The 19,911-nt window shown below is 28.3% G+C and overlaps 1 protein-coding gene across 6 annotated transcripts in view; it reads left to right on the top strand.

Moving 5' to 3' along the window:
* Nucleotides 1–9,889: 9,889 nt before the first annotated feature.
* Nucleotides 9,890–19,911, top strand: part of LOC114122057 (general transcriptional corepressor trfA-like) — a 40,117-nt gene continuing 30,095 nt past the window's right edge. For 2 of the 6 annotated variants that reach the window (XM_050207225.1, XM_050207210.1), the window contains exons 1-2: nucleotides 16,271–16,404; nucleotides 18,231–18,468. In XM_050207225.1, the coding sequence (XP_050063182.1) occupies nucleotides 16,339–16,404; nucleotides 18,231–18,468 (304 nt within the window). In that variant the 5' untranslated portion in view covers nucleotides 16,271–16,338. Of the gene's footprint in view, nucleotides 9,917–14,980; nucleotides 15,456–16,111; nucleotides 16,128–16,270; nucleotides 16,405–18,230; nucleotides 18,469–19,911 lie in introns of those variants that run through there. The other 4 variants (XM_050207229.1, XM_050207220.1, XM_050207232.1 and 1 more) reach the window with 4 other exon arrangements.

Below are 19,911 nucleotides of genomic sequence, written 5' to 3'. Positions count from 1 at the left end.
AACATTTTTAATCGAGAGCATTGCTGTATTATGAAAATCGGTACCAGGGGATTATTTTGTTTAATAATTTTGAGTAATCACCGCATAAAATCCATGTATGCTATAAAATTTAATTAATGAGAATTTAGAGGACAAAACATATTATAGACATAAGACCTACCACATTATCGGGCGCATTCACCAGTTATTTATCGTATACTCATTGATGATATATACTCGTATATACCTACTTGTTACTGGATTGTGAGGAAACGCCCGGAATATAGTATACATGTTTAAAATATATTTTCAATTCACAGAGGAAATGCACTACACATCATCATTTGTTGTTTGAAATGTTTGGACCTGCGTTGAAAATACTTGTGTAAAATCATTATAAACCCTATATCACAATAGTTCACAATAATATACTGTTATGATGTTTAAGGATACAAAAGAAGGGTTGACATTGTCATATGTATAACATTATAACATTTATATATGCACCATAGGCGTGTCCACGGGAGGTGCAGGGTATGCATCTGCACCCTCTGCGATTTCAGGTGACACCATGAATTAAGAAAAATTGTTCAAAAAAGAGGGCTAAGGCCTCTTAGCCCCTTGGGTACGCACCAGGTTGCATCCTCTGCGTCAAAGATCTGGACACACCTATGATATGCACCGCCCCTGTTGTAAGTAGTGAGACCGCAGGACGGACAGCTGCCGACCGATCGGCCGCGAGCGGTCGTTAGATATTTCAACCTATGCAACTACCAATGTACCTACATCGGTGGAGACTGGAAACTATACGTATTAAATGACCAAAAGGTAGGTTAGGTTAATACTTTTATTGCGGATCAGTTAAAACAATAAATATTTTTCGACTGGTATTTTCTAAATATCGTTTCGAAACGATTCAACGGTTCAATTAATTGTATACGACGCGAACTTATATATTATATATAGTATAATATAATATTATTATTTACGATCGCGTTTAAAATCTATATTTAGTAGTATTAGGTATCTTCCTCTATCAACTATTTCTTTTTATTACCTATTATTATATCATAGTATAAATTAAAATATTTCGAAAACGGTTTTACGGTAGGTACTCACTGTGTCATATACTGTCATAATATAACCGTGTATATAAGCGTCAAACCAGTTGCAAGAGCTTAAAATATTTTAGTAGGTGTTGATGTTGGTCGTCCGATCGTATATAACTCACGAACGACTAAAACATTTTTTTACCCGTAATAGCTTATTTATATACGACCCTGCACAAGCAGGTATCTACTAATTTTATTATGGTTATAAAATACATCGGTAATATATTTTGTATTTAATAAGCCTCTATTTTAGTGTGTAATACAGAAATGCATGTATCTATACGTGTAATATATAATGAACTAAAAAATGCGTATACGTGCGTATTTGCCACAAAAAATTGTTTCAAATTTTGCAGTGAACCGCTTTACAAAGGTTTTTACTTATGCGCATGTATACAAAACATGTAACAAAAAACTCAGTTATTATAGTGTCAGTTTTTTTAACTCAGTAGGTGAATAATATAGAATAAACACCTCAAATACTAAATATAGTGCAGCATACCAACAGAATCTTGGCGCCCGATATTCTATATAGACCCGCCGAGTACAACGACAATAATATGTCTATAGTAACTAAAGTGAATGTATATTGTATACATGCGTACGGCGTCAGAAAGGCGGATGATATACCTATCCAGCTATAGCTGCATCCCCTGTCGGAGACCATCCGACCTCTGTATTTTTTGTACACAATATAGAACGTGTGGGCTTCTTCTTTGTGGGTGGTATTTGCCCTATGACATTTTAGATATTATTATGTTATTGACGTTATAGAATGTGTCATACGAATTGGTCTCACCCGCTGGTAGTTTTAAAAATGAAACGAACTGAAGGAAATATATATCGAGATTGGTGGTCGCCAGTAAGTGGCAATGGTTATTTTTCTACTAAGCCGAGACCATAGGCAGATCACACGTGTTGCCGTAACTGAAAATCATATGACCTTATACTATACAGAGTGTCTAAATTCTATGTGACAGCAGATTTCAGCATGATATATTTAAATTTGGGAAAAATGGCCTGTTTGAAAACTTTTTTGAATCATATAATCTAAAATAATTTGATATTAAATATATATATATATATATATATATATATTTTTAATTGAGAAGGGCAGGTTCGAGGGGTAACTTTTAAAATTCAAATGGAAACCTATATTTTTCGTGCACAGTTTAATTATTAATGAATTTTGACGGGTATTTTACATGAATGTGTTAATAATTGAAGGAGCTATCGACATCTGAATGTTAGTATTAATTCATAAAATGTCGTCAAAGAATAATACTAAAAGTTCTTCTTTTTACAGTACTATCTTACTAATCTAGGTATCTCGAATTATCAATTTATTAAAGTATACAGTAGGTACTAGGTAGTCAGAACAAAATGTTTATTTGTATTATTGTTTGATATTAAACCTATTAAAAATTACTTTTATTTATGATGTCCTAATTAATATCTCTAAATGAGTTTAGAAGGGCTAAGCCTATAATACACGCTGCATAAATGAAAAATTTTTCACTGCGTTTCGTATGCCGTTTTCTGTCATTAATACCTATATTTCCTTATAGTTTAAAACAATGTAAAATTAAGAATTTTCTATCTTATTATTTTGGCGTTCATCTTTGTCCCCAAAAACACAAGCTCGTTGGTTTTTTTTGTGGCTGCTCTAAGATAAAACAATGAAATAATTTAATAAAGATGGAAAACGTCATTGGAATACGTGGTGGAAAACATCATGAATTACCCATATTTACCTCTGCTTAATGTAGTTATAATATAATAATTGAAATGGAAATTGAACTCAAAGTATTATTGCTACTACAATAGATTTAACCAAACTAGTTGGGTTTTACTAAAGGTGAGCTCCTATAAATATACGAAGGTTATCTCAAAATTAATTCCTATATATGTTACGATTCACTATACATACGGACACTTCGGTGACATATATTTTGTGCATATTGCAACTTGTATTCTCTGGAATTTTAACCAGTATTCACTTATAATATGCCAAGTTTTGACCGTTTTCATTCACTATTCATTTTTTTCTAATAGTTGCAGTAACTGACGGCTACACCAACAGTTTGTGGGGTGTGAAGTACTGAAGTTTAATTCGTTTTTTGCAAGCTGAAAGAAAAGGGACAGCTGAATTCATTGTTGGCTTGCAGCTGTTTACGGTAATCTAGTGATGAGTGATGAATCAGCTGTCCGTTCATGATTGGGGTAGACAATATTTAAAAACGGAGGTACAGATGAATATAATGAAGAGGCGCGCGATAGGATTTTATGTGCCATATTATATTTACTTCTAAACAACGTTGCCAAATATATAGGCATACAGTAAATTTATTATTTATTATTACCGATATCAGACAAACTATTTGCATCGCTAAGAAGTGTAGATTTAATTAAAAAACCTATTGGTTACACGCCAAATTTCCAACATATTAATACATATATATATATTATAAATAAAGATATAAAATCAATTAGAAAGGCTATATTGTAGGTACATTGAAATAGGTATCGAGGCTTTAAAATTTAATTTAAATATATTAAATGTAATTTGTCCACTTTTTTAATTATTAACATTTGAGTAAATGTATTTAAATACTTTCTAAATGGATCTGGATGAATTTGTATCTGTAGGTATTTACTATTTAAATATTAAAAATAATTATGAAATAACTGAAATATGTTATAAAAAATTTGGCAACGTCGCATCCATTTCCCTTGCAATATTGTATGCCTTTGAATACCTACCTTGTCAAAATCATGATCTTTGTTATGCTGATATAGCCTAGTACTGCGCGCATTCGTACTCCGGCGATGAAAATTTTAATTATATGCTATATTATATTATTATATACCAAATACAGGTTAAAACAATCTATAACATGGTACTACTCTTAATTAATAATTGGTATTTTAAATGATACCCAAAGAGCATTATATAATCTAGGGTCAATATTGTATTTTACGACACTGAGAAATTTATTATTTATTTAATTTTATAAATTATTTAATTTTATTATATATAATATATTTAAATACATGTATATTGTATACCTACTTTTAAGTTTAGATTCTCTATTACCAATGTATTTAACTTCACAGAATATATTTGGAAGGTACATTTTGGAGAGCATTTTGATATAATACGGTACCTATGTCATTTGGGTGATAAAAAAAAGTAATGACACTCAGATAACCTGGGGCGCAAAATTCCTAAATACGTCTCTGTTGACCGCTAATTGAAAAAGGTTGGAAACTCCTGACCTAGCCTGTAGCCGTTTGACTGTTTAAGTAGTATGAAATAAACCATCTTTAACGACGCGCGACAGCAGGGGGCATTGTGTGATGTGCTAGACTGTATCCGAATTGGTTCCCGATATTCTAGGTAGGTGACACACATCGGAATTCATTTCCGATAAACACTTTCGAAAAAGTCGAAAACAATCTAATATTATTATTATAACACATTTCCCATCTTTATAAACAGTATGAGTGTAAATAATGATAAAATTGATAAAATCGGCGTTATATTATTAATATAGAGGGATATTTCGTCGTTACTTTTACTTATTAGACAGTACGGCATTCAATAGTCCACCATAATAACGACCTCAGGGCTCAGAGTGTACGTATAGTGATTGCATTTTTAAAAACGTTTAAATTGAAAAATATGTAAAATTGCGGAGTACAGAAAAACTACAAAATCTTAAATTTCAAAATAAGGAAATATATATAAAAGCAGAAATGGTTAAATATAAAAATAATGAAATAAATAGATTAGAGTTCTTACAAATTTTTGGTATACATTTTTACTTCAATAATACTAGTAAAAAAGAAATGGACGAATTTGAAAGATATTTGCAGGAACACCTTTTTTTTTTTGTCCAGGTTGAATCGACGACCGGGAGGGAACCGCTTTCGTATTACTTCCTCCGATTTTGCAGGAGCACCTAAAACCACCCAAGACACCTCAACACCATTCAAGCGACAACTGGACCGTTTTCTTTTAGATTCTGAACGAAGTGATGAATGTATTGATTTTACAATGAAGTGTGTTTTTTTTGTGTCTGTGTACAGCATAACTAGTCGAAATAATGCTGCAATTTCAAACTTTGGGGGTGGTTTCCGATGGAAAAGTGAATATCCTTGGTGCATTATAGAGGGAGGTCAAAAGTAAACATTTTCCAACAGTTTTCAAAAAAATCGAGAAAAACAAAAAAAAAGTGACGGAAAACGGGAATTTTTACGCAAAACCAGTTTTTGACTAAATCGACTTTTTTATATGGTTGTAATTCAAAAACTAATTACTGTAAATACTTGAAATTTTCACCAAATGTTTATGTTAGTGTTATTTATATACAGTTAAGTTTTCAAGTTAAGTTTTTTTTTGAAGTGTCGATAAAAAAATTTTGGATGACCATAAAACTTGAAAATTTAATACAAGGTTCCTTACGAGTTGTTCTTATTGTAGCTAAAAAAAATTAAAAATCGTTTGTCACAATTTTTTTTATAAGCGTTTATAGTTAAAATTTTTACGAAATCTGTCAAAAACGCGAAAATTTGCAAGTAATTTTGAAGTTGAAAAATCATAAAATTGTTTGTGTTAATAACTAAGGATTAAAAATAGACAACTGAAATTTTCAATTTTTCTGAAAAATTTTTTTTGAAGTGTCGATAAAATTTTTTTGGTCCATTAAAAATACTTGAAAATTTAGTATAAAGTATCTTATAAGTTACTCTTATAGTGATTTAAAATTATGAGAATACATAGGCACAAGTTTTTTATTAGCATTTGTAGTTCAAATATTGACAAAAATTCGTCATAATTATGAATATTTGCAAATTATTTTGTAGGTATAGTTTATAAAAATTTTTGCATAAGTAGCTAAGAGTTAAAAATTTAATACAAGGTTTTTCATAACTTTAACTTACAATAATTATAAAAGAACTTAAATTTTGGTGTTTTCAGGCCATTAAAACATAAACCACCTTTAATAAAATAGGTATACTGTAGATTTTACACAAAAATGTCTATTTTTCTAATTATTTTACCTTCTACCCGATTAATTAAGAAAGTACTTACCTACTAGGAATTTTGAACTTATGACCTCCCAAAACACAAATTCAATTTAATCTACAACCAGAATTTTACCTTAAGTTAATAACCGAAGCATTTTTACTACCCAAAAAAATGATGATAGACACAAAACAATAAAAATAAAAATAAACATATCAATAAAAATCAGTACATTTATTGCTTCGTTGAAATTCTAAAACGAAACATATTATAAAATTATTCTTATAACTGCAATTGGGCATAAACATTAAATTATAATCTAAAGGTACTTAAATAGGTATCTTATAGTACATTTATAATATAGGTTAAAATATTATTTATAGTATATGTATTGTATATTTATATTTTTTTTAAAATACCAACTTGACAACTTTTATTTTATTTGTTTACAATAAATGTATAGTTACCACAGTGGCACAGTGAGTAAACGTAAGATGACTAGTGTACGGTCATTAATCATTATAAACCCAGAATACTGGTACGATACTCATCAATCAGTTTCTCCAAGTATAATAATAAAATACACTAGTAAAATAGCAAGTAAGTTGGAACTTTAGAAGTCATTTTGATACAAGACTATTTAATAGCCATTGTTACAAAGGTTATAACATATAGACATATAGTTCAACAAAAATGATGATAGGTTTTATTTAGACTATTATCTGTAAATAGATGAAATTTAGATTAGAATTAAGATTATGTTAACAATAAGGACTACTATAATAATTTACTACGTTACGATAAATATCTATAAATCATAAATGTGATAAACCATTTTCACTAATATTTGTCACAGAGCACTACGCAATTACCTACTTGATTCATGATTGATAGTACAATACATGCTAGTAAACTTTTGAAAATCAAAAACATAGTTAATACTCATATATTAATACATAATAAATATTCTTAAATGGCTATTTTTACTTATATATTTATGGAAATAAATTAGGAACCAGTACATCAATTATTCAAATAAAACTAAATAATCACTATGAGACCAACTTATGAGGAGTTTCGTATTAAATTTTTTAAGTATTTTTACTCAGCCAACATTTTTTTATCAATATTTATAAAAAAAAACTAAACAAAAACGAATATTTCAAATGCCTATAAATAGAATTAAAATAAGCGAAATATTTCGAAAATTAAATCATGTAAAGAAAATTCCAATTTTAGTAACTGGTGAAATTTTCAAGTATCTACGATGTATACTTTTTGTATAATAATTAATAACAAATATTTAAAACCGGTCAATTGTTTAAAATCGTAACATATGTATTAAAAATACTACGAAAAACGGGACAATCCTGTTTAAAACAGGACGTATGGTTACCCTAAGTTAGGACCAACGAATTTTTCAGTATTTATACTACCTATACGGCTATACAGTAATTGCAATAATATAAGGTTTTGGCACCTTTTTCGGGGAATGGTAAACTCCTAGAAATGTAGTGTAATCTTCTACAAAAGATAGTATTAACTCCTAAAAAAGATGGTGTTAAATCCTGCAAAAAATTAATACCGCTTGTATTGCTATAAAAAAATATCAGTCTTGCAATATATTAACACATATAAAACCAAAATTGTAAAAAATATTAAAAAAATGTTAATAAAATAATACTTAGTCATAATCATTAAAGCTTATAATAATTTTTTTTTAAAAAATAATAAAAATGTTATTAAAACAATAGTCATATCTAATTATTTAGGGACGTTTAAAACAAAACTTTTTTGAAGTTATGAAAATATTTAGCTTTTTGAGCTTTCCAACTCCAAAATCATGAATTTAAGTAATATTACCCTATTTTTTAAAGGGAAAAATGTCTATATAGGAGATTATAGTATTTTTGATTTTCAGGTAAAAATTTTAAAAGGTTATTATTAGTTTAAATTTAATGATGATTCAGGTAAAAAGGTTATTTGTGTAGGATTTTACATTTGGTCCCTTTTTCGTACTTACCGTTTGCGGTCAGATTAATCTATCTACCTGATTATCAAATTTAAAGTATACAATATATTCTATTATGCACTAAATAATTATATACTTAATTGATTTTATTCTGTATATATTATATTTATTGTAAAAATATGTTTAAAAGCATATTATTATTTGATTTACCGATTTTTGCTACTTATTGGTTGTTTATAGATTTTATTACATATAAAGTGTTGAAAAATTGAATTATGTAAATTATATAGTTTGACAGCGTCGATATCCGTTTATAAAATTTACGTATACTCAGTCTTTAGTGTAGTATATACCTACATTATACACTTTTATAGAGTTTAGAGCAATATGGTATTTTTTAAATGAATGATTCTTTCGAAATTTTAGAAACTACTAAAGGCAATGCTTGAACAGTACACAACGGTTACCAATAAATCCTGAATCATTAACATTAAATTTTGAAATTTCGGGCAAATTCTGATTTGTTTTAGGTATATGAACGCAGTTCATGAAAGTCCCAGAACCAGAGGCGTGTCTAGGACCAAAATTTAGGACAGGCCTTGTTATAATATATAAATATAATTTTAAAATGCATATTTTGGGTATATTTAAAGGTTAAAAATCAGGGTAGGCCCGGGCCTACCAGGCCTACCCGCTGGACACGCCTCTGCCCAGAACCTATATAAAGGGGAAAAAATATGTAACCATTTACCTAAGTTAGTAGAAAAAAACAATAGGTATTGAGTGTTCCTTATTATAAGGCAATTCACTATAATACTTAAATATTACCTATATTGTGTTAATTTTGAATTACATGATAAATTATTACGTGTGAAAAACTATTGTTATTTATTAACGAAAACACAACGACATCTATAGGCTGTAATACTGCAATACTCTGCAGAGTATATTTTATTATACACACACATGACACATCATTGTAGAATCAATACATTCACTCTGTTCTGAATCTAAAATAAAAATAATTTAATGATTTGTACATTTATTTAACTGCTATAATCAGAGGTGCAGTATTTAGGATTTTTATGCCCTTGATACACATTTTTTTGTTCAAGTGTTTAAATCAGTTAAAAAATAAAACCTTCCAGTTAAATTTACTAAAATAAGATAGGTACAGCACCACCTCTCCTAGTTTTTTATTGTTTTCATTTTTCTGTAATCTTTTATTTTTAATTTATTTTATCTTTTACATTAATGTTAACCTCAGCTTTAGTTAGTTTTATTAGTCCTAATTACCTATTATTATTAAATTGTGTCTTAACGATTTATGCCGGAACCATATTATGCTAATAACGTCGGTGAGATAATTGTTCAGAGTGGTTATAGAAAAAAACTTAAACAATAATAATCATATTTTAATGATATGCTTATTGCTTACTTACACATATTATCATGATTTTTATTTAATAAAATTAATAACGGCCAAGTTGTCGCAAGCATATAATAAATCCTATAACACCAATAAATATATCAAATCACTGATGAATGGAACGGTTCATATTGTTTAGTCACGTACCTATAGGATAACAGTATGGTGCCACACATGCTATTTTTTCATGTGCCGCCGGAGACAAGGGATAGTCCACGATGGGACCGCCAGTGGTTCTGGCGGGCTTGACCAAGTCTTTTCCTCTCGTTAGTGCATGAGCGCCCTTCGAAGAAACCAGTTCACGAGCAACATTCAAAGAAAACAGTGAAGGAACGCCTAAAATCACCTAAGCTGAATTTGTCAACTAAGTGTTCAGAAAGATGCGATCTAAGGTAAGCTGCATTCACATCTATATTTATATAATTATATAATTTTACATATTACATTTTATTTATTAAATTTAATATAATAAAATAATTAATATATATTTTACTAATGGTGTACTTGGTCATTCTCGAATCACGACCTCGAGAACTCTCCGACGATCAATTACTCAAATTTAAAATAACTTATAATAAATGCGGCATTCATAAATTCATTCAAGGCTTGTGTCTCTTGTCTTTGCCTAGCACTTATTTAAGTTAAACAACCATCATATGCATAATAACCAATATTTATAATCTTATTCATATTATTGTTTTTATATTTCTTTTATTTTTGGGTAATTGCAATATAATACAGACGATTTACATATTATATTACTAACAATAACAAAATAATTATAATTAAACAAAAATAAAATAAACAAATATACCTACACTTATAATATTATTATTTGTGTGTATGTACTGATCAGTCGCGAATAGGTGCCAATATATGGTATATATGGTATTTTTTTTTTGAAAGTGTTTCATTTAGAGCTCAAGCTTGTTTGCAGTCAGGTGGGGAACACTTTGAAAATCTTATTAATTAATCAAATAAACATAACATTTATTTCCTTGTTATTTAATTAGTATTATTATTAAACTACTTTATTTTCATTTTATTTTTAAAAAAAATTGACTTCTTACATTATTTATATTACCTCTAATGAGTTTATGCCTAAGTTAGACTTGATGTTTAGAAAAATTATAAATTGCCAATAATTAAAATCACAAAAGACCTGTAATGTTTAGCTGCGTATAACTCTGCGATTATGAAAGATATGAAAACCAAACTTATAAGGTATTCAAGGTATTAATCTGTAGAATAATACACAACCAAAATAACCTATATTAAATATTGAATTATTTTGAGTAATACGAGATTTATTTTTAAAAATTCCAACTTTTGATAAAAAAATTTAATTTTTTCAATTTAATAATAATAATTTACATAAGTTTGGTTTAATTGCGTATGTTGGTTGAAAGGACAATTAAATAGTTTAAAAAAAAAAAAAAAATTATGTTAAAATGTTGAAAATTTTCGGAGAAACATAAAAATATCCGTGGTAGTTTTTGTTTGGTTTAAAAAAACTTAAATTGCCCATAACTCAAAAAAAAAAGAGTTTGACCCCCACTTTAAAGGTTATTTCTTCGTCATTTTAGGTATACTTTCATATGACGGCGGCCGGTCACTTCGCCCCGGGACACATTGTATATTATAATATTTAATATTCTTATATTATAAAATATTATGTACAGATAACTACTCCAGGGTATAAATTATTGGCAGTACAATGTTAAACTGACCACTTGAAATCGTTATAGAAATATGTGAGGGCAATATATATATATAATATATATGTATACAATATACATAGAGAGAGACCTAACCCACGCTTTGTAAGAAATTTCGTAAAATAATGTTTGGGGTTGCTATGTTTTTTTTGTTCGTTTCACGTTCATTTCTGAGAATAATAGAGACTACACAGATAAATGCTGTTCATATAATGTATATCATATAAAAAGGACTGTATCTATTCAAAGACACGTTTTGGTGTTCAGTGTTAACAATGCCTTCACATGTTTCTATAACGATTTCAAATGGTCAATTTAACATTGTACAATGTAATATGTATAATGTAGGTATATATACGTACGCATATGGATATATATATATATATATATAGGTGCGGACGATAGCGATTTGTGATATACATATTATGTTTAAATACATTTGTCATTGTCCTTGGGAGTATCGGATAAGAGCTGTTTACAGGCCGAGCACGACCTGTGAGCCGTAGTTTTGACTTAAAAGACCCCTGGCAAGTGGTGGTAATCGGAATTCCTATCTCTGCGAACTGTGAAGGCAGATGTTAATGCTAACCACTTAGTGTCTACGTATATATTATATATTAATATTTAATATTCTTATATCAAATAAACTTTTCATGTATCAATAATATAATACAGAAGAATTACATTTTAAAATTTATGGTTATAGTTATAACTTATAAGTGTGTGCGATCAATATTTAGTGTTTCATTAGCAAAATAATAAACAAAATTGATTTATTCATTGTTATTATATTACATAATAAAATAAAATAATTTTAGATTCTGAACGGAGTGATAAATGTATTGATTTTACAATGATGTGTGTTTATTTTTTTTTTTTTTGTGTCTGTCGACAACATTTGGAGCAGTAAAATGCTTCGATTTTTGACTTTAGCCCCTCTTTGAAAAGGAAATTGAATCTAGTTGGTACTTTTGGGGATCAAAAGTTAAAAATTTTCAATATTTTTTAAATGAATCGGGAAAAACCCTAAAAAAATGAGGGAAAAATGGGATTTTTTACACAAAACCAGTTTTCGTCAAAATCGAATTTTTTATTTTGCTGTAATTCAAAAACTAATCAATGTAAATACTTGAAATTTTCACCAAATGTTTATATTAGCGTTCTCCATACACAGTTATTATTACAATTTTGACTTTTTTTGAACTATTTATAGACAATTGAAATTTTCAATTTTTCTAAGAATTTTTTTTAAATAACGATAAAAATTTTTTGGCTGACCAGAAAATCTTGAAAATTTAATACAAGGTTTCTTATAAGTTGTTCTTAAAGTGATATAAAAAAATACGAAATCGTTAGTCACAATTTTTTTTTATAAATGCTTAAAGTTCGAATTTATACGAAATATGTCAAAATTGCGAAAATTTGCAAGTAATTTTGTGGTTGGAAAATCGTAAAATTTTTTTCTTTTATAACTAAGTTTTGAAAATTTGGTACAAAGTTCTCCATAAATTTTTCTTCAAATATCTGTAAAAAAAACTCTACCGGATTCAGACAAAAAATTTTTATGAGTGTTTGAAATTTAAATTTTTACAAAATCGCGTTAAATAACGGTTTAGCCTAGTCCTCGTCCACCCCACCCCCTAATGTACAGCAGAGCGGTACCCACTTGCCGACTTTTTTAAATCTCAAATATACTTATCATGCATTAAGTAATATCATAGTAAAGAGGAATTAAATTTTAAAACTAATGGTAATAGTTTTAAGTGTATGACTATAATGTTAAATATTTGTACTTTTAATCTTTTGCCTGGGAGGAGGGACGTTCTAAATTCTTAATATTATATATAATAATATTTACATATAATCACAGGTGTATTATACATTAATTTTATAAAATAAAACTGTAGTAAATAATAAATAATAATCAATAATAAATGCATTACTGTATGTAGAAATTGAATGTAGTAAATAATAAATAATAATCAATAATAAATGCATTACTGTATGTAGAAATTGAACAAGTGTAAAAAATTAAGTTACCAGATGTACAGAAATCAAATTTTATAATTTACTCTTATAGTTATTTATTTATATTTTACTTAAATACGTTAAATTTTAATAGAACAAGCACAATTTGAACAGTCAATCACTATGTAATATTAATAAAATCGGTTTGTATTACAGTCGTGACTCATAACAATTTAATAAATATACCGATCTACCTACAACAATACGTTTTCAATATAATTGTATTATTTGTTTTTAGTATTTATAACTTTCGGTAATCGGAAATGACAAAATGTACCTGTTATACAATGTTCTAATAGGTGTAATATATATTTTTTTGAATTAACGCGGTTTGGCGTGATAGAATAACAATTAAACAATCTGTGATATATCCATCTACGACGAAAACAATATCAAGGGAACAATCGTGCCGTTAGTGCCGCTTTTTTCCCTTTGTAAAAACGGCACTAACGTATATTTAATAATCCTTAAGTTCTCAATTGGTACTTTATGGATTTATAATATTATTTTTTAGAATTTATTTGATGCAGTTACATAGTACATACCTCGCTATACAATACTCATGCAACGGCATGTAGCAGCTGCCAGCTACCTGAGAATTGTACGTAGAATATAATAACAGCAGATGATTTTTTTCTTTTCTTTGTACCTTTTTTCCATGCCCAGAGGTACGATAAAATTAACGGTCCTATTACGACCCTTGCGTTGGGTTGTCAAGTACCTGGAAGATCTTTAGAAAAAGATAATTTGTCCGGCCACAATTTTGCGAAATCGTGTTGATTTTAAATTTTAATAGCTCCTGATATACGTCATACATGCACGACTTCACAAATTTCATATATATACACGATTCCACATCAATTTAAATGTAAAGTTGCCATTCCAAAATATATATTATTGTAAGGGCCAAGCCACACTAGAGTGATTTTGGTGCGTGGTAAGCGTAAAATGGTGTTAACCGGTATCCGGCGTTAAAATTACGCACAGTACCTACATGGACGATACACGTGCATTTTCACCGCGCGTCAAAATCGCTCTAGTGTACAACGAAAATCTAGATATAACGAATAAACTGTAGGTAGTTATTGTATTTTTTAAATGTTTTAAAATAACAAATGTTTTAGATTGTTTAATTAATAGCTGATATTTTTTTTGTGAATTTTATATATTAGGTACTTGTTTAATAATACAATTGTATACATTATTGAATATAATAGTTTCATAATCGTATATTCGCAAGCCATCAAACTTTATATTGAGCAACTAATTAAGTAGCCGCTAGATGAAAGTACTTGCACGTTTTACTAATGAACCAAGAAAAATTTGATTTTTCAAAAATTATAATTTATAATAATAAGATTAATTAATTGTATGACTGTATGAGGCAACGTTTCATTTAAAATTATGCGGAATCGTGTATAATATATATAAATGGAGTGTGCGGAGTCATGTATATGTATATCAGTGGCTATTAAAGTCAACACGATTCCGCAAGTTTGCGGAAACCAGTAGATGAATGATAGTCACGTCTTGTGCTATCTTTTTCTAGATAGTATCCTTGCTGTTAAGCTCCTTTATCTTTTTCTCCAAAAGGTTACACATCTACCTAAAACTTAATCCATTAAAATTAATGCCCCCCCCCCTCGGATCACTTACTGACTATATTCTTAAATGGACGTGCGTATTGTTATGTTTGTATTTGATGTCCCGTGTCATTAATATGCTCCCTGCGGCATAAACGATGCTCGAACTACGATTCGTTGGTTAAACGAATGGTGGGGAGAAACGTTACCGGCGTTCGGCTGCTGCTAAGCTGCTTACAGCTTACCTACTCTCTCTCGGTCGGGGATCGTATTGTCGTAGTTGGATGTTGTATGTGTGTTGCGTACGCACAATTTTACTGTCGCAAGCCCCCACAACACAGTGACGCTGACTCAGTATTCAAGTTGTTCGTCAATCGTCATCACTCGTCGCAGAATTCGCATAATCTAAATTTGGTTGTTTAAAAACGACCGTTAAATTTTTATTACATTTGACACCGTGCTAATTGTAAGCGCAACATAAAGCGGTCGGCAATAAATCGTAAAATAGTTTTATTAATTTAACAAGTATCGCCGGATACGAATAATTTCTTGATCACTATAATATGAAAATGGTGCAGAAGCCGGAAATCTTAAAAAAAAGGGTACGTACAATAGCATTATAGTTTGTTACAATATAATAAATCTTAAATACCTACCTATTTCGTGCGTGTGTTTCAAACGCCATCTTGCCGTCACATTTCAACGTACTTAGTCGTGCGTGATGTCATGATTGAAATTAAAGTATTTAACGATGTAGCGACTAGCGGACGCTGGTGACTAACGAATAGTCAGTGGCGGCGGGCGGACAGTGAAATTGTTTTACATTTTTTCGGTTGTCTGTTTAGTTACAATGCCGGGTTTATGATGTATCGTGAAACGTATTATGTGTTTTTTTCTTTTTGACATGCTGTGGTCCATTTTTTGGGTTCTAGCGTCTTGAGTAGCAGTCGTGATTTAAGAATTTAAGATATAACAAATCGGCCTAAAACCACGTCGTGTTATCGCCTATCGGGGTTTATCCGAATCTTATCATAGGTGTAATTTAAATCTCGATAAACCATAGATAATACTCTATGCGATAGACCATATTATAAACTTTAGTTCTAGGTTATCAGTTATGTTAAACCAGTTAAACATAATATTATTAACGATTTATCTAGTGTAACTGTGTAAGACAAGACAAGTATTATATCATTTATTATAGGTACCTACTTACATTTTTTCATCTTTAAATCTTTTAATTCCTGTGCATCGTTAACTTGGAAATAAATAGTGTGAGAATAATAATTAACATTTTAGTATTAATTTATTGTAATTTACTTAATTCCCCAAAAAAAAAATAAAACAATAAATATAAATTTAGTTGGTAAAAATATACCTATCTATTTATATTTTATAATAGTGTAAAAGTTAGTATTCAGAAAACATATAGCCTAATCTAATAACTAGTACTTATCTTGTTAAACAATAAAATACTTAAATATCATGACATTTAATGTTATACCTAAGTCTTCAACTATTACCAATGCTGTAGCTACACAAGCTTCTTGGGTAAGCCTAATATATTGATGTTATGATTGTCAATAAATATTTTTATTAAATAAGAAGTTACAGAATATCGTATTTTATACATATATTTTAAATTTTAAATTTTTAAAACTAATAGTACCTACCTATATTAGTCGTATAGATTACACATTTAATTTAATATAAATCATTTATTTTTAGAGAAAAGTGGGTAGGCCTGGGCCTATGCGCTGCCTATGTCACTGATTATTACTACTGTATCTTTGTTTGTAAGCCTAAAAGACCAAGAATAGTAATTCAAATTTATTTTGTTATATAATTGTAATGAGAATCATTAAATTAGTGACTATAGTTTTTATTTGTTTGGAATTATACTTTAAATCATACATTTGATGATTAACTATATTTTATTTTATCATACCTATATTTTTTTTATCCAAATAAAGGGGTAAAAATAAAATAAGTTAATAAAATAGCTTTTTGTTTTAAGAAACTAGGTATTAAATCATTTATACAACATTATTCTTTATAGTTTAATTACTGTTACTGTGTTTACTTTGTCGAGTATATTTTGATATTTGATACAAAAGTTATATTATATAATAGGTATTTAAAATAAATCTAACCTTACTACTTAATAACTTTGTTTTTCATATTTCTTCTTTTATTAATAAGTACCTAGACACTTCACACTAATACATTATTAATACACTAAAATAATAATATAATAATAAATTATTGAAAAACTATGCTACATAAATCCTTTTAAATAAAATTTATCAATAAATAACTATTTATCTATTTTCTCTAGCTATGGTGGTTAATCTTGTTTATCAATTTTACTTGATTTTACAGCTTCATCTTTCAACAGAATCAATTTAATTTATTTTTTTGCACTAACTTCTCTTACATTGAGAAACATTGGTACCTATACTCCAATAATACCATCCTAATCAAGTCTGTTCTAAATTATATTCTTCAAATAGATTTTGACATTTAAAAACTATCGGATTTACTATTTATGTTCACTAAATATGTTTGCAGTTTATAAGATACAACCTAAGTGTATTCTAATGCATAATAGTTTAAGTAAAATTTTGTTAATATTTCATTAAACAATTTAAATAACAATAAAAAAAAATATTTTTTAAATGTATGATGGTTTTCATCTATGACAGTCCATTTATACTTTTGAGTCTACACAAACCAAAAAAAAAAAAAACACCTTTAGAGAGTTTTACTACACTAATCAATTTTGGTGGGTTTTGTCTATTCCATGTCCTCTCAATCCACAATATGATGTAATTAGGTGAGACTTCTGTCTCAACATGATCCATCGAAACATATACCTAGTGTGGCAGGTACCTAAAAATAACTGGTATTAAATTCATAGATTTAAAAAATTAAGTACAACTTATAAAAATATCTAAATTTATTTTATAATTTGTTAAATATGGCTAGTATAGATAGTTGTAAATATTTTTTTTGCTTTTAAGTTTTTATCAATCATACCTAAAATTTATAAAAATAAATACATGTAGGTATCCATAATTATTCGCTATAAAATATTTAGTTTCAAAATTTTTTTAAACTAGAAATTTTTACAATTATTTATTTTTCAAAAATATATGTTTTGTTACAATTTAATTTTGATGTAATATTAGATTTAACAAAAAATCAAACATAACTCTTCTGAATTGTTCATACTTATTTAAATCTCTCAGAAAATTGCTGTATTAATCAATATGAATTATGATTTTGCTGTGGACAAAATTGGATTTATTATTATTTATAATACAGTGATTTAACATTAAATACAATTTCTTAACTATAATGTTTTTATATTTCAGGGAAGGCCATTTAAACGACTACGAACAACTGCGCCTAAGACACCTAAAAGTCATGAGACGCCTAAAACATCTGATATTCTTAAAATCTCTGAGATGTCAGAGATACCCGATTCATCAACCATGATATCTGAGACATCCATGATTCCCGAGATGTCTCAGACATCCAAGATGTCCGAGATATCGGACACATTTAACATGTCCGAGATGTCCGAGGAGATGTCTGACATCTTACCAATGAGTAAGTAATATTCTATAATAAAAACACCGTGTAGATACTTGAATTTTTTTTTTTTGCTTCATAAGTTATCCCTTAGATTATACTTTATAGTGATATTCTTATTAATTATCATACAATACAGTATTGTAGTTTTATGTTATTAGTTATCATTTCATAGTTCATATGTCATTATGTTAATTATTAACTATTATTACTATATTGTAATTATTATTTTAACGATTCTGGCTAAATGGGAAATATACTCGACTTATAGTTTCTTATATATTAAATGACTATTTATTACGCAATGGTGTAAATAAATATGCCTTGCATGCATATCCTTAAATTACAAAAATGATATATTTCAAAATTGAATACTGTTAAATAGTCTTCATTTGAATTAGGTAACAGAAAACAAATATATTATTTAATATTTACCACCATCTCCCAGCAATTTTACTCCATTAGTATTTTCAGAAAAAAATCTGTTGGCGTAACTTCCATTAAAAATAAAACTATCATGATAACTTCCTGGCCATCTAACTACTAAATCAAGAAATTCCATTGATGGTCCACAAATAGCCTATATTAAATACAACCAAAAGTTAAATAATATATGATAGATGACTTAAATAATACATAGCTGCCAAAAATGATATCTATAAATATAATTTAAATCATTTAAACAAACTTGAACGTTTAAAGAAAAATATCCTTTGCGGTTTCTAAAAACTTCACCATCTGGCCCACCAGGATTTTGAATTTTGATATGAGTGCAGTCTATACATCCACCAATGCCTGGCATTTTATACATTTTATAAAACTGCTCTTGTATTTTATTCCATTCATCAGCTGTACTTGGAAACTTAACATAATGTTTAAATTGGCTTGCTAAACTTTTAGAAACTCTTTTAATTATTCGAGATACTGTTGCTTGATTAATTCCTCTGATGTCACCACTTACTATCTAAAATTACATATAATACATTAATTAGATAAGTAATTTAAGTTGATAATATTACTGCTATTGAATCACTTGGAAATTTGATGATGCATAAAATCTTAAAGCAGTTAAAAGCTGAAGAATTGGAGGAATTGGTAGACCTCTATTGGTTGAATAGCTTATATTTGTTATGAGGTCTAACAAAACATCTACTACTGTTTCTTTGGAAAACCTAATATTCATTATTATAATGATATTATAAAGCATTTTGTGTTTATTATTTTTCTTGCATAAAAATAAAAAATACTTACCTGTATCTCTTATAGAATTCCAAATCTGAAAAAAATTTTAATGGATTTTCCAAATCCCTTAAATATCTTCTTGGTGTAGGTTCTTCTAAGTATTGAACAAAATGAATAAAATCCATGAATTCTTCCATTTCACAATAAATAAACAATACTAAACTTAAACACAATACTAATAATAACCAAACACTTTAAACAACAATTTGTTCAAAAACA

Source organism: Aphis gossypii, chromosome 1, assembly GCF_020184175.1.
Source record: "Aphis gossypii isolate Hap1 chromosome 1, ASM2018417v2, whole genome shotgun sequence".
Classification (NCBI taxonomy): Eukaryota; Metazoa; Arthropoda; class Insecta; order Hemiptera; family Aphididae; genus Aphis; species Aphis gossypii.
Note: the sequence above shows the minus strand (reverse complement) of the source record. Positions and strands in the feature narration are given on the sequence as shown.